We start from the raw sequence: 26,965 nt of genomic DNA on the forward strand, positions 1-26,965 counted from the left end.
GCACACAGCTGTGCTGTTTCAGAGCCAAAGACACTTTAATGGAGACAATGCTAAGCCAGCTGCCTTCAGTGCTGGGAGTGTGATAGGACACACTCAGTTTATTGGTGCAGGTGAAGAGCGAAGCTGCAGTATTGTTTCAATGAATGTCAGGGCAGAGGTGGCACTAACGAAATCCCAGGCTGATTTGACAGCTCCATCCTCTGCTTGCTAGCTAATGTCAGGGCTCCAGGAAGAAGACACATTGTTTCTGAAAACTGGTGGTCTGTGAATTTTTTATCTGTTTTGCTGACCCAGAAGATTTCCACTTGTAATGGGAATGAAAAAGTCTCTGGATCTGGTCATGGATGTTATAAATGCCTTCCTATGTGATACAGGACTCTCAGTATGTTGTTGCTAGACCATAAACTGTAAGTTCTGCCTGTGCCAAAAAGCTTTCAAAACTCTTTATTTACCATCTTGCACATGGGATTTGGGTCACCCTTGTGTTGTTCTGTGTGATTTTTCATTTGTATATGCTGGGCCAGATGTTTAGCTGATAAAAGTCAGTGTAACTTCACTGATTGCAAAGAAGCTGCACCAAGCTGATGATTCAACTTTTGTTCATTTCATTGTTTAGATTTATCATATTTATTGACCTCAGCATAGAGAATATGGTTTTCATGTCTGCTGTAAGGGAGGGGTTTTATACAGAAAAAATGGATTCTGCTCTCAGTGACACCTAGCCTCATCTTGCAGGTGAAGATTGAATCTGGCCATAATGTGCAAAATGAAATGGTTTATGTGAAATGCCCACATATGATAATACTTTGGTTGGTATTCATAGAGCCATGCTTGCTCCATCTGTCTCAGTTATAAATATTGTAAGTGCATATTTCAGTAAATTTTAGGGTTTGGAACAATGTAGTAAAATCAAGTTGATGTTAATAAATTCTAGCAAGCACAGAAACTCAGTTGTTTCTCAGTAGGTTTCTATTTAGCTGCTCAAGAATATCTTGCTACAGCTGCAAAAATATTAAACTAAGTTTAAACTCCAACAAATGCTCTGCTAAGAAAGTTGATTTTTCTATGTTTAGAACAGTGGATTGGATTGTCAAAAATGAGTAGCAAATGTGCTTGCAGAAGAATTTTATATCTCGCTTTTTGTTTTACTTTTTTGCCAGTGTTCAGAAATGCAGAATTACCTAAGAACCACATGCTGATGCAAAGATGAAGGTTGACAATTCTTAGCTTCCTTTTCCACACCCAACTAAAATCAGACTCAAAATGCCATGAGGACAGTGGGAAGAGTTCTATTAGGCTGCCACCATTTCTTTCTGATTTGCAGTTGCCCAAAAGTAACGTAGCAGCTTTTGAAGAGCACAGATGGCTCATTTGGCTGTTGGTTTTGAAGCAGTTTGCTCTGAGGTCTTCCAAAATTTTCTACTGCCTTTCAGCCCCTGAGCATATATCTGTGGCTTGGGTAGTGAGGAGCTCCCAGCAGTCTTGCCTAATTCCTGCACTGAAGAACTCCTGGGATCACAGTGGCCACGTCTGGGACTTGTCTGGGCCTGCTCTGCCCTTTTGGGCTTTTAGGAACAGATTGAGGAACTTGCAGTTGAGTCTAGTTGAGAGTAAACCTTAGAAAACAAAGACATGGGGAAGGGAGGGAGCATGATGGTATTTCAGAGGCAATAGCAAGGTTTAAATAGCTTTGCTCACTTGCTGGTGTGCAAATAAGAAAATACCAAGTGTTCAGTCCAACCCATAATTAAAAAGTGGATGTTCTGTTTATGTGTTTTCTTACAGCTGGCAGCATTAGAGAGACAAATCTTTGACTTCCTGGGTTTCCAGTGGGCTCCTATCCTTGGCAATTTCCTACAAATAATAGTTGTCATTTTGGGTTTGTTTGGAACCATCCAGTTTAGACCTCGTTATATAGTCGTGGTAAGTCTCATTTATTATATTTTTGTTGGGTTTTTTTTGCCATAAAACCTGTCATATTACAAAGCAGAATTTTCTTAGTTTCAAAATACCAGATGGTATTTCTGTAGAAACTGTAAAGGTCTCCATGTCTTTTTGCAAATTTAGTACTACTAAGTGAATTTTTTGATGTTTTTGACATTATTAAAAACAAGTAACCTTGATAAAGTGCTGCCAAAACTATGTATAGTACAGTACATATATAGTATAGTGTATATATATATGTATACTATAGTACGAGTCAATTAGACTATATGTAAATAAATAAACAAAGTTCAAATTATTGTTGTTTTTGCAACAGACAAGCAGAATTGATGGTGATTAAAAAAATATTTGCAATTACCAAGTTATGTTACTTTTGTTTTCTACATCTTTCTCTTAAGCAGAGAGGAGCAAGGATTGTAGAAATTCCTTGTTACCCATGGGTTCCAAAGAAGTCTCCTTCTCACTTACATGTAATTTTGTCACGACCTGTATTTATGGCTTTGACCCTAAATTATTATAAATTCTCTCTGATTCTTGTAACTTGAAGCTTCTTAGTTGTTTTTTTCCCCATGTTCTCAATATAGCCAGGAATATAAAGAAATTTCAAAGCTGTGAAGTAAACTGCCAACAAAAATAAAATCTTTGTTCCTCCCCCATGTTCATTTTTAAATGTAAGAATACTGTGTCTTTACTTGATAATGGTTGTATTTGGAACATTCTGGTTGTGTTGTCAGTAATGGCTTTTAAGAGGCTAAAGTTATCTTTTTCCTCACAAATGAATGAAATAAATGTCTGCAGGGGAAAACTTGTTAAACAAATACTTAAAAATCTTCATTTTTCTAGTCCAGTTTGGAATCCTGTAATTCCTCGTCATGTCTTAAAAGAAAAAGTGAACAAAAAGTTCATCCAAGATTATACTTTTATTAACTACGCTTACAAGCAGACTGTAATGAATTGAAAATAGATTGATATAAAAAAATAGCTCTTTTATCTATTAGCTGTGGTTGAAGGACTGGGCATCCATGTATTGATGAATCACCTTTCTGCTTCATGCTCTCCATTTTATACATAAGAAGTGAGTGTAAGCATCTGTAAAATTATGTAGGAAATTCATGTCTAAGTGCAACACTACAAAATTTCTTGCCCCTCAGGTTCAGCACTGCTATTCAATGATGCAAAAGCTCTGTTTTAATCTTCAAATGAAATGCAACAGATGTTGACTGTTTTATATCTCTGCCAGGGTAATTGAACATTTTAGGCTATGCAAAAGTTCTTTTAAAGCAGAGGTGGAAAACTCATAATTAAAGAAAGAAACACCTCCCCAGCAAGGCACTTTATGCTGATTTAACTGAACTCATATTCTGATTTATCTTTAAGCATATATTTAGGAGCTCTAGCTACAGCAGGTGCCAATAGTCATTACTGGGGAAGATGAGGATGAGGGAAGATGAAGGGTTTAGAGTCCAGCTGCTCAGAGCATGGTGCTAACAATGCCATAGGTCACAGGCTTGATCCCTGTATGGGCCATTCACTTAAGACCTGGACTTGATGATTCTTGTGGGTCCCTTCCAGCTCAGAATGTTCTGTGAATACCCACTTCTTCATCCCATCACCACCCCTCTGAGCAACCTGTGATTATAACCTTACTAACGTGGGGTTTACAGTGAAGTAGGAATAGTTTGAACCAAATCCTGAAATCTGAAGGCTGGCTGTAGCACAAGGTGTCTGTAACTAACCTCACAACTCATCAGCAGCAGAATGGGGTAGCTGTCATGTCTTCCTGTTCCCACTGTTGTGGGAAGTGTGACTGGACACTTCTCCAGATCCTCTCCCCCACTTCTGGCAGGAGTTAACTGGACCTGTCAGTAAGTCAGTTCCATTTCTAAGCTCTCAGAAAACCAAACTAGCAAAAAGTGGGGAATTTGCAAAACAGGTGACCTGAATCCAGTGTGTGAGGTTCCAAAGGTTGCCAAGGCTGGCATAAGGTAGGGATTGGGACTTCATGTTTATGAACAGCAGTGTGCAAGATTTCTCTTGTTGCTGTCTCCAAAGTTGCCAGTTCAGCCTCATGCCTAGCCTTGCCCTCAGGTTGAATTCAGTGAATATCTCAAGCCAGCATAAGCATAAGCCTTTGCTCAGCTGCTGCCTTCAGTCCCTGTGCTCTTCCTATGCTTGCATCAGCACAGGTACCGGTTCAAGCACTTGGTAAACTGTCAAACCAGAACAGATCCAGGTTATAAGCAACTATTTTCTTTGCTGGTGTTAAGTGTGGGTCAGCTCTTTGATATGCTTTGCTTGTTCGAGTAGCTGGGAGAGGGGAAATAGGAACAAGTAGCCAGAGGAAGGAGAAAAGTGCTTGGAGTCTTTCTACAGCAGTGCAGGGTTACACCAGCTTGAAGTTCTTGTTGAGCATAGCCTGAGGATCTTCCAGTCTATATCAATACAAGCTCCCCAAAAGCTGGGCTTCCTAGGGCTGTGCCAACCACAGTTTAGCTTTGTCCACTGTCCCCAGAAACCCCAGGAGGAGTCAGTGATACTGGCAGTAAAATCCTCTACCAGTGCCAGCTGCACAGTGGCTGTTGTCACTAAGACAAGGTGACAATCCACCTGTAAAATTTTACTGCTCACTTTAAAGTCTCTTTAATGCAAATCTTCAGTGGTGTCCTGAATTTCAGTAGACAAACACAATGCAGAGAGATTCTTACCAAGGCTCTGAGTAGTGAATTAGGCTTCGAATTTATGGAGAATCTTCATGGCCTTCCATATTCACAGGTTCACTTTCAGCAACATCTAAGCCCCTGGATTTGTTAATGGCTAGTATCCCAAGAATTTTGTCCTGTGTCTGTGGCTGAAGAAATATTTTGAGTCATGCTTTTATGTACTCTGGTTGATGAAGCTTCTGATTTAGATTAAGTTTAATCCAGTTTAACTGGAAAAGTAACTAATTGCTTCAAGAAAATTATGCCATTGTCTTTTCCAGAAGACTTGCCTGGAAATTAACTTAAGTAATCCAGATGATCCCATCATAATATTAAAAAACAGAAATAAAGAGAGAATCATGTCAAATACAATGGTTTGCTTCTGTAAACTGTCTCCACAAAATTAATCTGGCATGAGTGCACACCAATTGTCCTCATGATAATCTGTCATACTCTGGTGGTGATCTTGACTTCAGCTGACCAGCTCTGGAGCCATTGTTTAACCTCAAGAGAATGTTTTCAATCCATCTTCTGTGCAATGAAGCCTGCCTGAAGGTTTCCCTGACAAATGAAGTTACACAAAAGTTTTCACTTTGTCATCCTATGCTGCGTATGTCATGTTCAGTCTCCTCAAATTTTAAAATAAGTAAGGAATGGGAAAGTAAGTGAATAAATTTAGTACATGTAGGGCCATAACTTGAAGCACATCTATACTGCAGTCAAATATGAAACTGTTTCTTCAGGCACAGTTGAGCAGACTTTTGTTGCAGGTATGTATAGCCAAGGAGTTCTGTGAGGGCTGCAGTGGGAGCTGATGAAAACAATGGCAGTTGCACACTTCTGACCCTTCCACTGCCTTTGAACCCAGACTGGCCAGTTTATCCCTAGGATTTAGTGACCACGTAAGCCACACCATAAGCATAGCCATTGTAGGTTAAAAGTCTGAATAAAGAAATTACTTTAAGTGATAGAAAATTTGTCATGAGAGCTTTCTACCAAAAAAAATGTTCCACTAAGAGCTACTGTGCAGTGGCTGATACACAAGGCATCTCTGTTGAACAGAATTCTCATTCCAGGTAGTTAAAGATAGTGGTTCAAGTTTACTGGCTACAGTCCCCCCGATACAGGACTATATGGATAATGATTCTGAAATAAATCTGCAATTTCCCTTGCTCATACTTAAAATTCCAAGTCCTCAGAGCTTAGGAAACAGAGAGAGAAAGGGAGTGTCAACATTGACTCCAAGTGTCCTAATTAGTTGAAATCCAATAATTATTTCTAATAGGTTTTGTATTAATTAGTAATTTAGATAAATGTTATGAACAATTTGTCCTGTCACTAAGCAGATGTGCTATTTTCAGTATTTGAATATTTTGTGACTGAATTAAATCTGTGTGAAGTTCCCAGGGGGCATAAAAGTGCAGAGCTGATTCCTAATTTTCCCGTATTAGCTCATTTGAAACTTACCCAAACATTTGCAAAGAAGAAAGAAACAGTTGAATTTCAGTTCTAACTACACTGTTGCACTCTTGTTGAAGCTTCAGAATTCTGCTGTGATCTGTTTCCTTGTTCATGCTTTTCCTTTCTTAATAGATCTTGCTATCATCAGCAGATTTTCAGGCTGTTAAGATTGATTGATGATGATGATGACAAGATACTTGTTAAAGCTGGGCATTTTCTCCCTCTGCTACTTCTGATATGTGACTTCAAAAGGCTTCTAAAGGATGAGTCATATAGCTAAAATTGCAAAAGCCAGGCTGAAAACTGAAAAAAAAAATGTTAATAAATAGTGAGGGATGAAAATAATACACTTAAATAGGGAGAATCTATGGTAAAACAGTAAATCTCTGTTTTACTTGCCTTAATGTGTTCCATTAAATAATATGATATATAGGCAATGGATATAGTTGAAAAGCCAGGAAAGAGTTTCTTAAAAAAAAAACCAAACAAAAAATGAACAATTAAAAAACAGAACAGCAGAATAAAGGCTGTATAGAATACTTTATTCAGGATTCAAACAAATGTTATACAGACGGTGAAAATACGTGAAATATTTAGGCTTCCAAAACTACTTGTTTAATACCCTTCCTGGTAAGTCCTGTGTTGTTACTGCTCATTCATGCTGATTTATGTCACTTCCCTTGCCATCTTTAATAAATATGGCTAAAAGGGATTTACAAGTACTGATGCCAGATATTACAGGGGGATGATTTGACAATCCAGTAGTTGCTCCTTTCCCTTGAAGTATCCCCGAGCCAACATTCATTCTCTCATGCTGTGAATGACACTGTCAGAGTAATTGCTGCACTTCAGATTGAAATATACTCTTGAGATACTTTATTCATTAAAGCTAAACTTATCCCACAATCCTTGTAATATTCAAACTTGTAAAATTCTCCTTCTTTTACCTTAACCAGTTGTTTTTGTGGTGTTGTGCCCATCCAGTGCAAATGTTTTAACTCTAGAAATGTTTGTATTTCACTGATATATTAAATAAATCTCTGCATTGATTTCAATGTGATAGTAGAGTCAAGAGGTATGGAAGTCTCACTGTTGTAGAGAGGCTGACATTATGAAAGGGGTTATTCATTAGATGTTTAATCTGTAAGGTTTAGTGAGTACTCCCTCCACGTTATTGGTAAAACTCCAAATACTTCCTCACACTGCACAGTATACACTCCTTAGTGCAAAAGACGAAAAGCAATAAAAGATGTAGTGTATGATAGGGAGAAATAAGCAAAGATTATGACCTGGTCCTAGGTCCTTCCTCTAGAGGGGATCTGTTACAAAAATGTCCAGGTGATTTTTAAATTGTGCATCATTTAGGGTACAAAATAAAATACCAACTCTTCTTATTGATTCAGTATGTGTGGAAAATTCTTTCTTCATGCCAGGTGTGCTGAGGGTTGTGACACTGAGTATGAGGCCATTTGAGATGGGGTGCACAGAATGTGGGTGGCCAAAGAACTAGGCAGGAATTGCTGGGTGTTGGGAAGTAAGAGTGAGCAGACCCAGCAGGATGGACAAGATAATGTTCAGGACATGGAGTGGGAGAGGTTAAATGGCAGGTCAGATCATGAAGCAGGTTAGGTGCCTTGGGAGGGAAGTGAAACCTGAGGGTCATTGTGTACCTGATGTCTCAGGTACACTGAGAGGAAATTGCCAGCATGCATGATGCATCCCTTCACACAGAGGACAGCAATTTGGGCTGTTGCTCTGCTAGCAGAGAGAAGTCTGCATCATGGATCTAAAAGTTGCACCTTTCTTAATGACTCAAGCAGGTGTTAGTGTGATGCCACATAATGGAAGATTGCTTGGTGGGGTTTTTCTAACCTAGACGGCATATACATATAAATTTACACAATGCATATAATGTCAGAATGTATTTCAAATTTTTCAGAAAGAAACATTCAAAAAATTAGAAAAGTTGCCATTAAAGCCCTTCTTTAGTGTCTTACTATGATTCTGTTATATATTTGCAGATTAGAACTAGATAGATACCTACTAATTCTTATATTGTTGCCTCAGTTTCAGTAGAAAGGAAGGACAGACATTTGGTGGTATTCTGGTGATCAGAGATGTAGAATAGAAACCTGCTTTTTCAGGAAACAGAAGACAATGGGAATAGTGAGGCACATCCTACCAATTAAAAAAGGGTTGCTTTTGCTGTGAAGGCTGTGCTCGGTAGCTGAGTTTTATCTCTGCTCTCAACCACTGAAACCTCTTTTGACACAAAGTGAGTCACTTTAACAAAACCGGTCGCATGCTTTGTTTTCCCCTTGCATTCTGGATTCTTGTCTTGAGACCTTGTGGTCTGATTTACACGAGTGCTGCATGCTCAGCCACAGGGAGCTGAGCACTGAGTTTATAAACTGAGTGTATAACCTCAAGCATTCTGAGAAATGAACTCTTAAGCACCTCAAGTTGGATGCTTATAATGTATGAATACTTCTGAGTATAATCTCTGCATGTATCAGAACATCATTTGCATTCTGAGAACTGTATCGTTCCCTTATAACATAAAATAAATTAGTTAATGTTTGTGCAGCTCTCACACACTACAGCGATGAGCATCTTTGTAAACCTCATGAGGAAATTAATATTCTGTCCTCAGAATGGTATGAGCAACAAGGAGAGAAGAAATATTGAGCTAGCTGTTCATAAAATGTGTTAGGGGAGGTAAGATCTTTTAAAATAAAAAATACCTTATGATGATTTTATTAATATTTGAATTGTATTGCACAGCCACGAAATAGAAAAATTAAGTTGGCATGCACAGCTCAAATTCTGACATTTCCTAATTTTACTTTGTTGCCTTTGCTGTCTTACCACCTTTCCTTAAGTACCTACAAAACTGTACAAGGAAAGAATTTGCTCCTTACATATCCAAGAGGACAATAAGTTTCCTACTTAAATAAATTATATAGTACTAATTACTGAATAGAATGTAATTATTATGTTTACAAAGCAGATGGAGTATAAATTTAAATTTCTGCAGCTCAGTGGAAGTTTAGGACGATCCTCTCCATACACAGCAGCTGGGTTTCAAGGTGCACACCTGCTTTGTACCTGCACTTCTCTTTCAGTAATCCTCTTGGTGGATCAGGAACCAAACTGGTCCTAACTGTGTAAAACAGCATAGCTTGGCCTGGGAAAGCAAGCTCAGACAGTTTTTGCCTGCACAGCACAGAATTGTCATTGGTAGCCATGGGACAGAATGAGGCCATTAACAGATTTGGCTTGGCCTGGCAGATCAAACAGAATTACTTTTGTTATGGTGACAGAATTAGTTCACAGAGAGATAAAAAATTCTTTCTCAAAAAGGAGAATATTCCCACATAGTCTTGATCCTGCTTTTTACTTGCAACTAGATTCTATGACTTGTTCATTAATTTTGAACTATCTGCACGTAATGTTCTGAATATAAATGTTAGGAAATCAGAAGTTGAAGATGGCATCAAGTTACTACAAGGTTGACAAATGTAGTAAAATGTGATATACTCTAGGTTAGTCATGTGAACAGTACAGACCTCAAGTTGCTCACAGACCACAACAGCTTTGTCTGTGTTATCATAACCCAGCCTTCAGCTGCCACACTGCCCTTCTTTGTAAGACAGAGGAAATGACCCAGGAGTGTTACTCTTGTTTTGTTTCTTAATCACCTACTTCTTGGGCCTTTGCCCAGCTGCCTACATACCTCAAAAGAAATTATATTAAAGCAGTTGACCTTTTTGGTGTACAGAAATGGCCCTTTGCAGGGGGGAGGAATCAAGGAGGGGAAAAATTCAATCTTCTTTACCTGAACCTTTCATTATACATGACAGGGAGAGGAGCAAAAGGGGAGCAAAACCCAAAACTGCCCAAGAAAGCCAAACTGATGGCACCTGTGCAATGCATTGTAGATCAGTATGTGGAGCTTTAATGATTATATTGAAGCAAAACAATAGGTACTAACCCTCATTTGGCTAAGTAGACTTGCTCTTAGCAGCAGTTCCCTGCTGTGGAGGCTCCAAGTGTGTAAATGTAAAGTGGCAGTGCTGCTGCTCACTGCATTTGTTCCAGTGGATGTTACTCCAGCTTGGCTGCGTGGACAATTGGCCCGTCAGGATGAAATGCTCCTGAGGTGGAGTGCCTGGAGAGTTCATTGGGAATAGTGGACAGCTGTATGGCAGTAGAGAGTGCATCCAGAAAGAAATGATGCCAGCCTGTTGTGCTGACAGTTAAAATGCAAAAGATGATTTCAAGTAGATGAACTAATGTCCCATTCTTGCTGTGGGTGATGTGTGAATTCAATGCAATGCTGGAGAAGCCAGAAGGGGTATGGATACAATCAGCTGTTAAGTGTGCTTTGCAGGATCAGATTCATGGCAAAAAGCTTGCAGAAGTAGTGAGCTAATTTTAACGTAATAAAGTATGTTTTACTGTGAAAGACTCTCAAGAGATTATATTTACACCTTACCTATTATTTTTTAAAGAAAAAAGTCTAGATTACCCGATCAATAGATCTTCTGTTTTGTTTGGTGGTGGATTTTTTCTTTTATCTTTCTTCATAATATTTAAATGTTATTTCAATAATATTTACTTATTTAAGGTATTTTGCTCATCTGAAATTTCCTTTAAGAGAGCTAAATTATGATTTAAAAATTACTCAGAGTTGTCCCAAAGCCAGTGTTTCAGTCAGCATTTTGGACTTAACTGATATCAGTAGGATAGTGTAAAACTGTAAAGAGTAAATCTGTTTTATTGGTATTTATTTAGTACAGCAATGAATATTGAATTTGTAATTTCCGGTGGTTCTTAGGGGACTTCTGCAGGGGGAGCTCCTTTTCTGAACTCTCTGTTCTTGGCTGTTCCCAGAAGAACAATGTTTATTGATATCAGTGTTTTATTATTGATCTGCTCAGTATGAAGTCGTTTCATCTTCATGTTTTATTTTTCTCTCTTTTTTGCTCTCATCTGGCTTTGTGTTTAGTACACGGTGTGGACTGCCCTGTGGGTCACCTGGAATGTTTTCATTATCTGCTTCTATCTGGAAGTAGGCGGGCTTTCTAAGGTAGGTCACTTATCCTTTTTCAGGTTTATGGGAGGGTGTTTCAACAGCAGGACTCTCAGATTTTGGAAGACTGGAACCACAGAGGAAAAATGTGGTTGTTTGAACCTACAGTTTGATCTTCAGCATTTCTCTCTAACAAGAATTGTAATGTTTGAACTTCTCACTGCTAGTAAACAGCCACAGGTTTGAAGTACATAAATGCGATGAATCTGAATTACAGTTGCCTTCTGAAGTACCATCCCAAGGTGAGAGGTGGGAAGTATTCAGTTGTAAATTTGAGGTCCTTTTTGATTCTTGAAAAGCAGGCACTGTAATTTTGGTTGAATTCTCAAGTGTGTGTAAAAAGTGTGAATTTCCAAGACTACTTTGAAAAAAAATTACTAAGAAGGTTAATGTAATAAATTGTTGAGCAAATTGATCTCACAGCGAGAATGTTAATTCTATATAAAAAACAACAAATGGCAAAGGATGAATTTTGTCACATCTGAATAAAACTTTCCATTACATGACACTCAGTGCTCTAGGTCACTAATTCTTTATTCAATCCTCTGATTAGAGCAGAAATGTTTGCTTGAAATATTGAGAGATGTGCACTTGTTGAAGGTGGCCCTTATGTTAGCATAGGTTTTATTTAGTGTTGTATCTGCAGGGAGTTTCATACAACACCTTCTGGTTTTTATCCCCTCATTGGACACAGATGGTATAGATCTTGGTTTACCACATTTACCACATTTAAATGATTCCAGGCACAGTCTGCCCATGGCTCATGCTGATCACAGCATTGTTAATAGAATAAATGCCACTGTTACTGGTTGTAGATTTAGTGATATGAACTGCATCACTGTTAATTCATGCAATAATTTTAGAGAATGCAGTCCTGTGCAATGTGCTCTGGGAAAATCCTGCTTGAGCAGGGAGGCTGGACCAGATGACCCACTGTGGACCTTTCCAACCTGACCCATTCTGTGATTCTGTGAATTGTTTACTCCACTCAGTCCAGAGTGGAACATTTCTGAGCTACGTACTTGCTAGCATTAAAGCTCCTAGCTTTTGGTTGACAATAAACAGAAAACTGATGAAACCAATTTAATAAGAAATAAGATTTCATTTACTCAGTAGAAATTCCATTAAATTTAAGCTTTCAGTGATAGGTTCCTTTGGTGATAAAAATTCATAATGAAAAGCTGTAACAGTTTATTTTTCCTTCAAATATGTAGCTTGTGAGAAGTCACAGGCTTGATAAAGAGATTACTACACTTTATAGATGATCAAAATAAATGATCCTAATGGTATGTTCTGACTTAAAAATCTAGTGCATGAACAGAAGAGCAACACACAGAAATGATGAATAGCCAAATAATTGTTCATTCTTATGATACATAGAGGTTGTGTACTTTTATTTAGTTGGGTCACGTCTGTTTTCGTAGTGACTATTATATTTTATGTATAAAAAATATATTTATCTAAGGGCCTAGGAAGTGAAACAAAGCTTTTAGTCTGACCCTTGAATTCATTTGCAAAGGGTTCTGATCATATCCTCAGCTAAGAGGTTTATAAATCAGCAGGTGTGAATTGAAATCCTTCATCTTCCAGTTTCACTTCTGTGTTTCACTTTTTGCTCCTCTTACTTAATGTGAATGACAAATCACAATGCAGAGAAATAGTGGCAAAAATACTGCTTGGCAGTTGACAAACCTCCCTTTTATTAGTGTATAGTTCAGTTAATCTCAACATTTTTGTGGAACTTTTATCTTGTGGTTTATAATTACATTTGAAAAGTGTTTCTCAATGAGGTGATGGACACAAAATTTTTGTCATGGAAGTTAACTTCTCTTGTATAAATTATGCCAAAGGTATGAGTATCAAGACCAGTTTAGCAATGATAGAATTAAATTTTTTCAGTACATCACAGTATTTTGGGTCTATTTATTGGTCTTTCTGAAAATTATGTTGGATATGATGAGGCCATCAAGAGACTTTTTGCCCCATATGCATAAAATCCTGGGTGTTTACCATTTGGTTAATATGTCACACCAGCTTTAATTGGGACCCACATTTTATTCAAGATGCTAGTTAAAAAAATTCAGCATTTCTTCCATTAATATGTTCCTGTGCTGTCAGACATGATAGAAAAGTGCTGTTATCTGAGTACATTACTGTGGTTGGGAAATCAAACACCATAATAAGCTTTCCAAGTATGGCTATTTATTCAGCATTGAAATCTTGGCAGGCAATATTTGCTTTTTTTTTCTTCCTATTGTTCTATTTTTCCATTAAAAAAAAAAAGAAAAAGAAGCTGTGTCTCTGAAATGAATAGAGATTGATTACAATTTTAAACTTCTGTTGACATACTATCAGGGAAAATTGTAGTGCTGTCTGGCAGGTGATTTCTGTTGGCTTGTTTGTTTTTCAGCAGTACCATGTTTGTATTTGCTTTGACCAGAATGAGATAGCTCTTGCTTGAATTGAGTCCTCAATCATGAATGTTTCAGAAAATCTAACTTGGTACTGTTATAAATGGTAATTTTAATTCAATACCTGCCCATGGAGTATGCATATAATGCAGAAAGACTTTTCAAATGTCATAACAGAAATCCACCAGTGCTGAAATTTTGCTCAGATCTTATTTTTGAAGTGGGGAGGAGGATCTCCTTTGAATATTCACTATTTGAATTCTGCCAGGAAGTACTACTGCAGTTAATGAAAAATTTGAATGAGAATACGAAGGACATAGGTAACCTACTCCTGTTTACTGTGAAAGTTTGGAACATTTTCCCTTAAATTACCTTCAGTTATAATTTTCTTGATAAACTAAGCACCCTCCAATAGCTAGGCTGTGGTGATTAAGGCAGTTTTCTGAGAAAAGGATGATATAGCTTCAAGTCATCTTGGGTGCAAAAGGGAAATAAACACAGCTCTCCCACAGCCGGCTGTTGTCAGTAGAAGTCTAACGAGCAACTGTTTCCTCTTTAACTGCCTTATAAACAACATAGAGGTCAAGATCCTTTTTCACTTACATTACAGATGTGCAAATAAAGTTTTAATGCTTTTTTTCAGGGCTAAAAAAATTGTATTTGGTCAGAAATAGAAGTAGTATACCTGTATACACCTTTTTTATTTGTATTATTTTTTTCTGATTTTAGCAGCAATGAAACTGCCTATATGAAATAAATGAAATTTGCTTGTCTTTTTTCATTTACTACTTCTCTGAAATTGGAAACATAATTTTTAGTGTTAACCACTCCATATGAGAGAAACAAAGCTGTTATTATAGCATGACCTTTTAATTCTGCACTGCAGGATGACAGCTTGCTACATCCATACATAAACTCATTAATTGTTTTGATCTCATTCTGTGTCTTGAAATGAAGTTCTAATGTCACATTCCAGAGTATAGGCAATTTAAAGCATGTAGACAAAACCACAAACTGTTTTTCTGAAGTTTTGTGCTTAAATATGGACCACATAATTTCTAAAGTGTATAAGCCATCCCTCCATCTGCAGCAATACATGGTGTTATGTACTCCTGTACAAAGGAGTCTTCATCTGTTTAGAGTGTACACTTAATAATTATGTTGTTTACATCCCTCCAGTGTTTCAGATCCATTATGAAAATAGCTGTTTTCATTTGTATTTACCATTTGCTATTCCATTTTTTTTTTAAAGACCATTTTTCTACTGCTTTTGTATTTGTGAGTTACTGGCATTTCTTTCCATGTATTAAAACCATTATTTGGTAAGTGTATAGCAGCACTGAGGTACTGTGTACACCTTTCCTGTTTTCCTGCTTCATATACCTTACCTAAGCAGCTGGGGAACATTGATGAGCCCTTTTCTTTTTCTAGGATATTTCTGCTTGTCCTGCATGGCTTTTCCATGGCATGCTTCTTTGCTGTGTACCATGCCTCACTCTGGATTTAAGTTTTGCTCTCAAAACTGAGCTCTGTGTCCACTGACTCTTGTAATATTTTTCGCCAAGGATTTGCCTGACACACACTCATATATTCAGTAGGAAACTATTTCTAAATAGTTTATGTTTATTATCTTGTTCTTAGTTTTACATGTTAAGTGAATGTGAGCTCTCTGTTATGCCTGTGGCACCAACTTGCCCCTGAAGCTGTAGGAAGTCTTGCTTATGTCACTAAATGAAAAAATATCTTTTCATGTGTTTTTTCCTAGTAATATTTACTTTGGTCAATGGATGATCAAAGTTTTTAGGGCTCCCATCCAGCTTTATTAAGCTGGAGACAGAACTATAAGCCAAATTATTATGTGGATCTGTAGTTGGAGGATAGCATTATCTGATGAAATTAATGATTTCTTCCATCTGAAGAAAAAATGGACTAATAATTTACTTATTAAAATGTTGAGAGACTGGAAACCTAGCGCTCTTTTCCAAACAAAATGTTGTATATCAGAATGAGGGTTAATTATGTGGACTTTATACTGGCTGTTTGTGAAATCAAATTTATTCCATCTGGTGCATGTCAGTCAATCCTTAATTGTTGTGCAATTATATCTAATCATCTCAAATGGAGTAAGTTAAGCTCAGAAACAATGCTAATTTGTATTAATAGAGATGTAATGGTGTATGCTTGGACTTGTGTCTTTTTTTTTTTTTTAATGTGAAATGAGAGCATTGGTTGAATTTACATTAACAATATGAAAGAAAAAGTGATTCTCCTTCTAACTTGTGCTGATATAAGTGAGAAAACAGAGACCATTATTTTGGGTTAATTATCATCATAATTAGCTCCACAGAATTACCCACTCCAAAAAACTCAGGACAAAGTTGGCAGCGTCCATAAAACCTATATGGAAAATCAGTAGATGGAGGATAAAGGATTTCCTTAGTCTAAGCAGGTCATTGTTCATCTACTCACATGTAAGTGACTTTTATGTGGAGGAATGTTTTTTTTTCATATCCACTGGGAAGAAGAGCAAGAAATAATTTGCTGAGCATGTGGCAAAGAAGATTTGGCTGGAGGTCAGGAGAAGCTTTTTAATAATAAGGACACTGAAGAGAATCTAAAGCTGTTACGAAGCCTTAGCAATGGACAGCTCTTCTAGTCCACTGTTTTTGATCTACAGAAACAAGCCTCTGTCAAGATAAAAACCCGAGTGTTCATGGATGGCTTAGGGTAGGAGTGTTTACATTCAAAAAAATGTGTACAAAATCTTATCTTAATTAAGAGTCTTAAGCATTTCATCATTTCTGTCATTCCAGCTGGGGAGCTTGGGGTGTCTCTGGCTTTTCTCCCCAGAGGGTGTGTAGGGACACAGAAAACAGGGTACCAAGTCTCCTGGGAGGCTGACAGCGGGTTTTGGGTGTGCACAGGTGGGGTTTTGCTGTTCATCTGTGTGACAAGGAGAGGGAGACAATGCTGTCATTGCTGCTCACTCTTGGTAAAGATTAGATTTCTGTTACAGACAAAACTCAAGTGCTGTTGGTTTGATTGATGGATTTTCAGTTGAACACAAATCATTGCCTTCACAGAGAGCAAAGCAAGAGTGATAACAGTGTATTTCTTTGGTGCTGTACATACTGTATGCATTCATGTACAGCTAGCTGAGAATTTCTTCCCACACACCTCTTATTCATCATCACATCTTCTTGATCACCATCTCTCTTGGGAGACTACACACCCTCAGCTTCTAATTCTCCTCACTACTGGGTGTTTTGTTTGCTCCAGATATGCCATCAGCTGCTACCAGCTGAGATGTGCGCAAGGATGGATCATGCTGAAGCACTGGATGTGGCTGTAGGCCTGTTGCAGTTTCTAAGTATTACAAATTACTAATTTTATAGCAGTAGTTAAATGTAATCTCTGTGGAGCATATGCACTAGTAAAATTCAACTTGCAGAAATAAAACCTGATGGAAGGCTGGGTTTGTTTCCTTGAGGCTTGGACTCCCTCACCTTCTTCTCCTTCCTCTTCCTTATTATTCCCAAAGGGTTCAAAAAATTATTGTTTTGTAAATAATGATCCAGAATCTTCTCTGACATTAAAAATGTACTTTAATAAGTAGAATTAAGATAATATAAAGCAAAAACCAGACCAAATATAAGTTTTAATGCTTGTATCATATAATCTGGTTAACTCCCTTGGCCTTCACCCTTTCTTTGAACCAGCTCTTAGAAGTTTGTTTGTTTTTTTTTAAAAAAAAGGTTTTAGACCCAGTTGCCTCTTTTTAGTTTTTCTTGTACCCTTCCCTACAGTAGAGGTTCCACTGAAATGTGTTTTCTAAAATATGAACTTCTAATATAACCTTCCTTATTCAAGTTGCTCCTCCCATCCTGCAGCTCTCTCACTATAAAAAGAAATAATCTCCAGGTTCAATTGTATTTAATACTTTACCATAATGTTCTGCTCAAACTGCAGCCTTTTGAATTTTTAATTACTTTGGCAATAAACCTGGAAACCAATTTAGTGTGAAGTTATGCAGTGTAATATTGAACAGAAACAACATTTCAGCACTTCAGAATAATGGCTCTGGCCTTGGCTGGTGTTAGGTACCGTTAATCATAGATTAACATGTTGTTGGGGTGCCTTTCAATGGTATTTGCAAACAGTATTTTTTGATGTTGTGTTAGGCTGACATCAGTGCGTGCAGGAGCAGAAAATCTGTGTGGTAGTTTCTGTATAGAATACAATGACTGTTTCCATGAAAAGTTAGAGCAGAATTAGCTATGAACCATGAATTCATAATGATGACGCTATGGAAAATAGCATTTTCTTCTTATTTGCAATTTAAATGTCTCAAACAAAAAAGGTGACTTACAAAAAATGACTCAGTATGTGCTCTTAAAAAAAAAAAAAAAAGAAAGAAAAGGAAGAAAAGGAAATTGAAGAGCAAAAATGTGTGAATCTATTGTAGTTGAAGAGACTTTGATGTTCCAGATTTCATGTTCCAAAATTAATTTGTTGTTCAGTCTGTTTTACTCTACTCAGTAAAGGTGTCGTATTGTGTAAGATGTAATGAAAAATATGCTTATTCTTGAAAAGAGAGTTAACATGCACTAGCTTCATGTCACTATTTGAGCATAACGTCATTCTGGGAAAAAAAACTTATTTAGAATACATGGGATACAGATAAATGCCAGTGAAACCTCAAAATGTGTCGTTCTGATGTTAATTAGTTTGTTTAGGTGATACACTCTCATTGCTGAACAACTTAATCAGGAGTACATTCCAGATGGTGCAAAAATTTTATATCCTTTCAGGTGACATTTACAGTGCTTCCATTTATTATATACAATGAGCATTATTAAAATAGTTGTTTTAATCAGAACTGGTTTTCTTGTACAACCACTAATGATGCAAAATTCTGATGTTGATAACTGTGTGTTGATAACTGTGTGTTGATAACTGGGTGAAGGATACCATCTTAATTGGTTTGAATAACTGAGGTAGTATCTCTGTGGGTTTTTTTAATAATCCATTTAATACTATTAATATTAAATGTCTCTGGGAATAATGGGAATAATATATCTGTTTAGCTAAGAGCTGCACAGATAAATTTATTAACACGAATATCACAGTCATATTTGTTTGAGTTCATTGGCTTAATTTTTAGGGTGTTAAAGTTTTTTAAAAGGAAAAAAAACCTAAAATGTTGGCTTATAGCACAGAGGTAAGTAAGTCAAGTAGCTTGCAATATTTCTCCAAAGAGATCTTTTCCTATGAAAAAGTATTCCTGTGATTCAGGGATCCATGCTGCAATGACTAGCCATGCAGAGAGGGTAAATCCTGCATACCTAGGGTTTCTGTCTGAAGCCCATTGCAAAAGGCCTGAAAAAGTCGTGGGTGTTTACATGTAGAACAAAGAACACACAGAATAAGGAATGAGGGAATACAAGAGCAGGAAGGACCATCTAGTCATCTATTCTAACCTTGTGTTTCTGGAATAAGTTGAACTGTTCATGGACTGGTGAAAGGAAATTTTCCTGAGTTGTGATTTGGTTGTAAACAAGTACGACATGCTCTTATGCAGGTAGCAGTGAACTTAGATTTCATTACTCAGGGGATTATTTTATCTACTTATTGACATTTGGATATGTTTTGTAGTGATTATTATGCTCTTTTTGTAGAAATGGGGAGGCTGTTGCTGGTATTTCATTTTCTTCTTGGCAAATGTGATGCCCTTCTGATAAAACTTCAGTAAAAGATATTTTGATTATTTCTTTAATCATATTCTTGTTTAGACATTAGATCAACCACATCTACTGTCTGTCCAGCAACTTCTGAGATGAGTGCTGTGTAGAGATGTTGACCCATATGTAAAGCAGTTTACTTATTTTAGTGCTGCTACCAGATCTGTTGCCTGCTAAGGTCAAATTTATGTTTTTTGATAAAAATTTCTGTACAGTGTTTTTACTGCTGTAGTGTATCCTTTGGGATTTTAGTTCTGACAATTGTCAAGTAAGGACTTCTTGCTAATTATGGGAAAATCTGTCATTTCATCAGTCTTCTGTTTAAGATTTAATTATTTATTGATGTCTAGTTTGAAAACACTAACTGTTTTGAAGGGAGTTTTGCACTGATTCATAGGTTGTTTGCTTGGGGTTTTTTCTTCCATTAGAAGACAATGCTTGTTAAGAAGAAAATGTAATTTTAAGTAATTATTTTTTTGTAATAGTTTGCACATGAGACAGTCCTTGTACCTTGATGAAAGTATAGGTCATTTGTTGTTGATGACAGAAGAGTCTGAAAAAGTTATTTTCATAAATTTTGATGCTGAATCTCATGGGATTTTTAAGTATGCTACCATGTTTCTCGTGGGACTACATAACTGTAAATCCTTGAATCATTAAGGCTGGAAAATACTTTCTAGGTCATCAAGTCCAATCATTAACCTAGCACTGCCAGATCTACCACTAAACCATGTCCCCAAGGCCCACGTGGACACATTTCTTGAACACTTCCAAGGACAGTGATTCCACCACTTCCCTGACAACTTCACTTCCCTTGACAACTCTATGAGTGAATAATTTTTTCCTAATATCCCATCTAAATCTCACCTGGCATAGCTTGAGGCCGTTTCCTTTTGTCACTGTTACCTGGGAGAAGAGACCGACCCTCACTTGACTGCAGTCTGTTTTCAGGTAGTTGCAGAGTGTGTAAGGTCTCCCCTGAGCTTCTTTTTATCCAGCTCTTCATTAGACTTGTGCTCCAGATCTTTCATTGGCTTTGTTGTCCTTTTCTGGACTCACTCCAGCACCTCAATGTCCTTTTTGAATTGAGCAGCACAGAATTTAACACAGCACTCAAGGTTTGGTCTCACCAGTGCTGAGTAGAGGGGGCCAATTGCTGTGCTGGTCCTGCTCACCACATCATTTCTGATCTGAGCCAGGATGCCACTGGCCTCCTTGGCTCAAGTTCAGTCAGCTGCTGACCAGCACTCCCAGGTCCTTTTCCACTGGGCAGATTTCCAGCCACTCTGCCCCAGCCTGTAGAGCTGCCTGGGGTTGTTGTGACCCAAGGGCAGGACCCTGCGCTTGGCCTTGTCAAACCCCATAAAAATGGCCCAGGCCCATCCATCCAGTCTGTCCACACCTTTCTCTAGATATGATTTAGATGCATTAACATGGGCTTATTTTTGAACTCTAAAAGAAATATAAGAAGCAGGTTATTGTTTATCATCACTAGATGTCATCCAGGTGACTGCTTACATCCTTTGGGACACATAAACTCTAATTTAGAGGAAAAGCAAGGGAGAAACCTTGTTTTACTTTCCATAGATCTGCCTTTGACCGCCAAGGAGATTTTTCCTAACTGTACAGATTCCCTATATCCTCTCAGAGTTTTCCTTATTCTCCATTCTTTTTTAGTGTCTTGTAGACACTTGTCTTGTAGATGTACATAATCCTTTGCTTTTCCTTTGACTTTCTTTGTTAACATGCTCCTTAAATTACTTCTGTCCAGAAGTCTGGTGTTGTAATTTTGCCTTTGATTTTTACAAACCTTGTAGCTGTGATGTTCCTACCTGAACCTGACTTTCACCAGATGTTTCAAAAGAGCAGGTGGAAGAAAAAAAAATGCCCTTCAGCTCCTCTTAAGCGCTTCTTTCTGGGTGGACAATACGGCAGTGTTCCTGCCTTTACTTCTTGTATTAATTTCTTCTGAAGGCTTCAGCAAACAAACAGCTCTGGTTCAACAGCATAACCTTGGGTAAGCCTTAAATGTATTTCCAACATGTCTGTTTCGGCAAGCTTTTCTTCTTTTGTAGAATGCTTAATGTTTGTGTTGTGTTAAATTGTCTTAATTGGAAGAAGGTTTTTGATTCTGTAAGGTCATAGGAAGAATTCTCTTAATCTTTGTGGTTTGAATCTTGGAGCAAGTTTACCTCCTAAATCTGGTTTTCATCTAATAATTTATTTAACCTCTATAAGGTGAATGGGCTTTGAGAACTCCCTTTCAATTGCACAAGGGAATTGGAGGGATTGTTCCTTGTCTAGGTTATTATACTCTCTTTCTGTTTCAGCTGTCCTTCAGGGAAATTCCTCGCTCATGTTGATGATGTGACTGAATTTATTATTCATGAGTATTAGAATTCCTTTGAGCAGACTTCTTCAGTTTGGATTAATGGGGAAAGGGTGAGAGAATCCTATTGGGGATTTAGCTGCCCTCCTGCCCTTTGCTTTGCTAGGAGGTTTATTGTCTGAGTGGCTTTAGTATAGCAGGGATAATGCCAGGTCTTCTTGACCTATTCAGTCAAATGGGGAAGGCAGAAATGTTGGAAGAGAAGTCACAGGGATGGCAGCAGTGCCTGACTAACACTGTCTTCCAAGGGCAAATGCAGCTTGTGAGTGATTTGATTGTCTCTGTGTCATAGCAGCATTGCATTCTGTACATTTAGATTCACTCTCTGCTTACATCTTTAGAGAGCATGTAGAAGCTCTTTAAAATGTTGTTTTGAACGAGGTATTCTATTCCAGGGGGAGAATATGTTATACCCATCTGCTGAGAATTGCTGCTCTGTTACTGTGTTATTGGGTTACTGTACCACAGTACACAGTTCTTTTTCCTTTTTTTTTTTGGTGAGGGTGTTTCTTAGTAGATCAAGAGCTCATGCTTCCTTGGTAGATCAGAAGCTCTTGTTTCATTTGGATGTTTTGGCTGAAGATTTTCCTTGTTTATTGCAAAAACGATTGAAGGCTTGGATACTTTTTATGCTGAGACAGTTCAAACTCTCTGAACTGCCTACTGAAGTCTGTCTAGTTCTGCTTCAAGGGCCATAGGTGTTATTCCTCAACCCCTGATTATTTATTTGCAGATATAACACAGTTGATTCATTTTACTTTTACTTTCTGTGAATTATCAATGATATTTGGATTTCTTTCAGCTTTCTTTTCATTCAGTTTAGTAATTTTCCTCAGTTTGATCAGATATGACCAAACTACCGCCCAACAGATTATTTTCTTTCTGATCCATGTCATCTTGACTAAACTGATGTTTCTTTATCTGTTACCAGGGCATTCACAAGTCCTCTTCTTTTTTCCATTTCAAAGGTGGGCTGTTGGATAAAAGACTATAGTCAGTGAGGGAAAAACTATGCCCATGTCTATCTGTGAAGGAACTGATTTTCACTAAATCTTCATCTCAAACACACTTGTACATTATTTAACTTCAGAGTAGTTCATGCTGTGTTGGCACCATTTTCATATGCTTCACATCTACCCTGATTTGCCACTTTTGTTTGCTTCAGGGTATCTTCCATCCTTATGTCTTGTTTTTCACATGAGGTAGCTATTTTTATTCTTAAATGTTCTGGGCATGTGGATACTGTGTACTCTGAAAACAATAGCACAATAGTGTAAACAATTAATTTGGAAAATCCAAAATTTATTAATAATCACTTTTTAATTGGTACTTCTTGATATTTTTTTATCTATTTTATGTTTAGTTTGCATATATTTTATTCTTATGAATCGGTTGACTATCTGATTAGTTAAAAGTATGCTTTATATAATGGTTTAAGAGCTGCTATTCCTTATAAAAATTCAAATAATTTTGTGGTGTCATTTTCTTTGTAGACTTCTTACTTTACTCTGATATAATATGCTAATCTTTGTGCAAATGTCTACATCTTAAAATATGCTTGGGACACAAATTTATCTTGTTATAATATCTTGTTATAATTTCAAATTATATTTGAAATAATCAAATGGTTTTAAAAGGCATTTAGAGAGTTTGAAAATGTTCCTAGATTTTAGTAATACTGTCAGTATCCTAGGATATTAATTTCTGAGTGTCTAAGTAAGATGACTTTTTACATCTGTAGCTAGACAGCTTGCTTAAATATCCCAGGATCATATTAAGTTTTATCCAAACATTTTGTTTTCTAGAATGCAGTTTACAGATCTGTGTCATGACTTGTATTTCCTGTTTCCAGGCTCTATAATTTTGCTTGTGCCTGCCTACAATTTAATGGATTTTGTTTCGTTGATCCCAGCTTACCAAGTAGTCCAGATGGCCCTGTACAGCTGCCTGCCTTTTCATTATTTACCCTCCTCCCTCTCTGTGTGTCATCTGCAAATATATCCAGTGCAAGCAGAGATTTTATATGTGCTTCTAGATCACTGATGACAATGTGGAATAACATCAGAACATGCATCAATCCCAAGGGAATCCTGCTAGAAACACTCTTATTCAGCTATGATTTTCCATTGAAAACTATGTTAATTAGCTAGTTTTCAATCTATTTATTTTTCAGTCCATTAAATTGTACTGCCATTCAATTTATTTTTTTTAATAAGCATTTTTTTTAATGCCTTATAGATCTTTAAGTATATTAGCTACTTGCAACTCATATCAACTCAGTATTTAACCTCTGGAAGCAATGAAATAGAGTTTGTTTAACAGGTCCTAATGTCTTAAGATTTTATATTGACTGACATCAATTATACTGCTTTTGCTGGACCTCAAGCATGTTTTTAAGTTATTTTTCTTCTGTTTGCTTTGGGACTAAAGCTAGATTAATGATCCTTGAACCATTGCATGTGCATTTTCTGAATCTTTTATAGGCTTTAAAGTTTTTCAGTCTCATGCATTTCCAGAGATTTATTTAAAATTAACTTATTTGCATTCATGGACCTCAATATCCAGAGCTTTAGTGTTGTTGCTAGCTGTCCAGGACTAAGATTGCACATGAGTTATAAATTCATAGGCCTCTTACTAATTGTTTAGAATGTGCTTGTTCCTCCTCTTGTCATTCTTTACAGAAAAAAAAAAAAAAAAAAAAAAAAGAAGAATATATTAAAAATGCCTCTTTAAAAAAATCACAGTAAACATCTATTAGAAGGTCTATATTTTCTCTTGTTCCTAATAAGCTTAATGAACAACTTTTTACTGCCTTTAATCTTGCTTGCATGGATTCTACCTGACTTATTTTTCTTCACCATTAAATATTCTCTATCTTCTAATTTATATTGACTGAAATCTTTTTGCCATTTTTATGCTTGATTCTTGAGGAAAGGGATGACACAATAAGTGTATTTGGGTTTTGTCTGACAGTGAATGCTTTTGTACCCATTGACAGAAACATTCACAAAGGGTGAATGTTTCATAATTAAATTTTTGTATTTATATGCTGTTAGAAATGATAAAAGGTATCCAGAAGAGGGTGGGTAAAAGGACTTTTCTTGCGCCAAAGGAAACAAACATTGCTGCAGTCTCTTATTAGAAGCTCTATATTTGCTGTCTTTAGTTTATACCAGAGGGAAGACCACAGTGGAGGAAAATGGAAAGAAATCCTTTTGTATTCCTTCGCAGTTTCTGTACATCACCCAAAGAATCCTAGTTCTGAACCCTGGACCTCCATGTGCCACTCACCTAAAGTCTCCACAGCCATTCTTCCTGTATTGGGCCTGAACAAATTCTCTTTGAACAAATGTATTATCCCTCTTTCAGAAGTATTTCCTGTGTTCTTACTGTGCACAAACTCTACTTCAGAAAGGCAGTGAGAGCATCACCCCTCCAATGAGCTGCAAAAGCCTGAAGCACATGAAACACATGAAGGGAGTGTGTGCAAATTACAGTGGTTATTGTCTTGCAACATTGTGTATTCCTACTGCTTAGATTTCTCTATGGGTGCTTTTTCTGCTGCTTCAGACACAAGATTAACTTAAAATGCATGAGTGGTCTCATTAAACTCAATAAAATTGCTCACATGCTTACCATGCATTTAAGTAGTTTGCAGGATCAGCATTAAAATAAGAGGCAATCCATAGACCTCTCCACTTCTCATATATAAAGTTTGAGAAGGGGAGGTGTCTAATATAAAAGCTGAAAAAAACCCTAGGAATTTATCAAGTACCAAAATCTTGTCTTAGACAATGAAGTTGAAATTCTAAGGTTTGACATACAATGTGTTAAATAAGAGCTATGCATTCGTTTATCTATATAAATCTCTTTGGATATTATGCACATTACAATATTGCCTAATAGTATCTCTTAACAGCCTTTTCAAGTAATCTAGGTTGCATTTGCTTGTATTGATCTTGTATATATTATTGTGGCACCTCTTCTGTGATTCTGTTGGGCTTTTGCTTTGTAACTTCTCCCAACAGATAATAGGAGGTGAGAGAAATTCAATGAATTTGAGTCAAAAAAATTCAGGGGAGGATATGTAGATGTATGAAATTTGTGTTATATGTTTCTTTTGTTTTAAGCAAACATCTGCCTTAGTTTACTATTTCGTTGCATTTCTGAAATATTCAGTATTTTAAAAAAACAGATCATCCTTATAAAGGAGAATAAAAAAATCACTAAGTATTAAAGCCACTCTTAGAACCCAGGAAGGATTTAGAGGTGAAGAAACCTGTATTCTATTAGTATTAGTATTAGGATTGTGTGAAAAAGACTGCACAATATGTTGCTTTCTATGTTCTGCAGCTTAGTCATTAGAGTTTGTCATGCTGCATCACATCACCAAGGATGTGAACAGTGTAATCTTTCTGACATAGATTGTCTTTTAATTTAGTACTTACATTTTGAGTCCCCTTATTAGCATGGAACTATAAATGTGTTTCTGTGTTTAAATGTTTTGCCAACAGTAAAATAAGTTAGAGCATTGAATAAGTATGATCTAATATTTCACGGGGTTGTGTTCTTTCTAGCAGAATTATCACTTTGTTTTGCTTGTAATTCCACTTGCCTTAATAGATTACTTTGTCAGTCCACTGAGTGACTGTTGTAGTTGATAGCTTGAAATGCATTTTTCCCATCTTTTAGTTGTGATTCCCCCCCCCCCCCCCCCAGCTTCTCTTTCTCCTAATTGTTTACCTGGCGTCAAGTTACCATGGTTACTGAAGTTTCTCTCCTCAGCCCCACGGCGAGAGGCCGGATAGAGTAAAGAGAAGACCGTGCTGGCATTTCCAGCTGCTTGAAGTTTCTTTAGCCCAGGAAAGCACGGGGTTGGGAGAAGAGAGACCCTTCTTTCCAACACGGAAGTTTGTAACTTTGTTTTTCCTGTCCCAGAATGCCTCTGAGCTATGGAAGCTGGGAGGGCATGCTTACCTTCCCTTTCTTTCCCCCCTGTGTTGCCAGGAAACCAAGACCCCCCTCTCTCCCCCTCTGTCCCTCTGTGGAGAATACTCCTACACCTTTGTGGGCATTTGAAGAAGTTGGTGTCTGTTATTTCTTATCTTGGTGTGTGTAACCTTGATTTGTAGAAAGTTTGTAAGATGTACTAACTGAGAAAAATAATTGGTTCTTTCTCTGATGTTCCCACCCTCCGAGAAACCCTGTTAAAAGAGACCCCCAGA

At 37.1% G+C, this 26,965-nt stretch overlaps 1 protein-coding gene across 1 annotated transcript in view; it reads left to right on the forward strand.

Moving 5' to 3' along the window:
• NKAIN3 (sodium/potassium transporting ATPase interacting 3) overlaps positions 1-26,965 on the forward strand; it is a 332,531-nt gene that overhangs the window by 153,175 nt on the left and 152,391 nt on the right. Inside the window, exons 2-3 of the mRNA XM_058833846.1 lie at positions 1,786-1,923; positions 11,116-11,196. Of these exons, the coding sequence (XP_058689829.1) occupies positions 1,786-1,923; positions 11,116-11,196 (219 nt within the window). The remainder of the gene's footprint in view (positions 1-1,785; positions 1,924-11,115; positions 11,197-26,965) is intronic.

This window comes from Poecile atricapillus, chromosome 2, assembly GCF_030490865.1.
Source record: "Poecile atricapillus isolate bPoeAtr1 chromosome 2, bPoeAtr1.hap1, whole genome shotgun sequence".
Lineage (NCBI taxonomy): Eukaryota > Metazoa > Chordata > Aves > Passeriformes > Paridae > Poecile > Poecile atricapillus.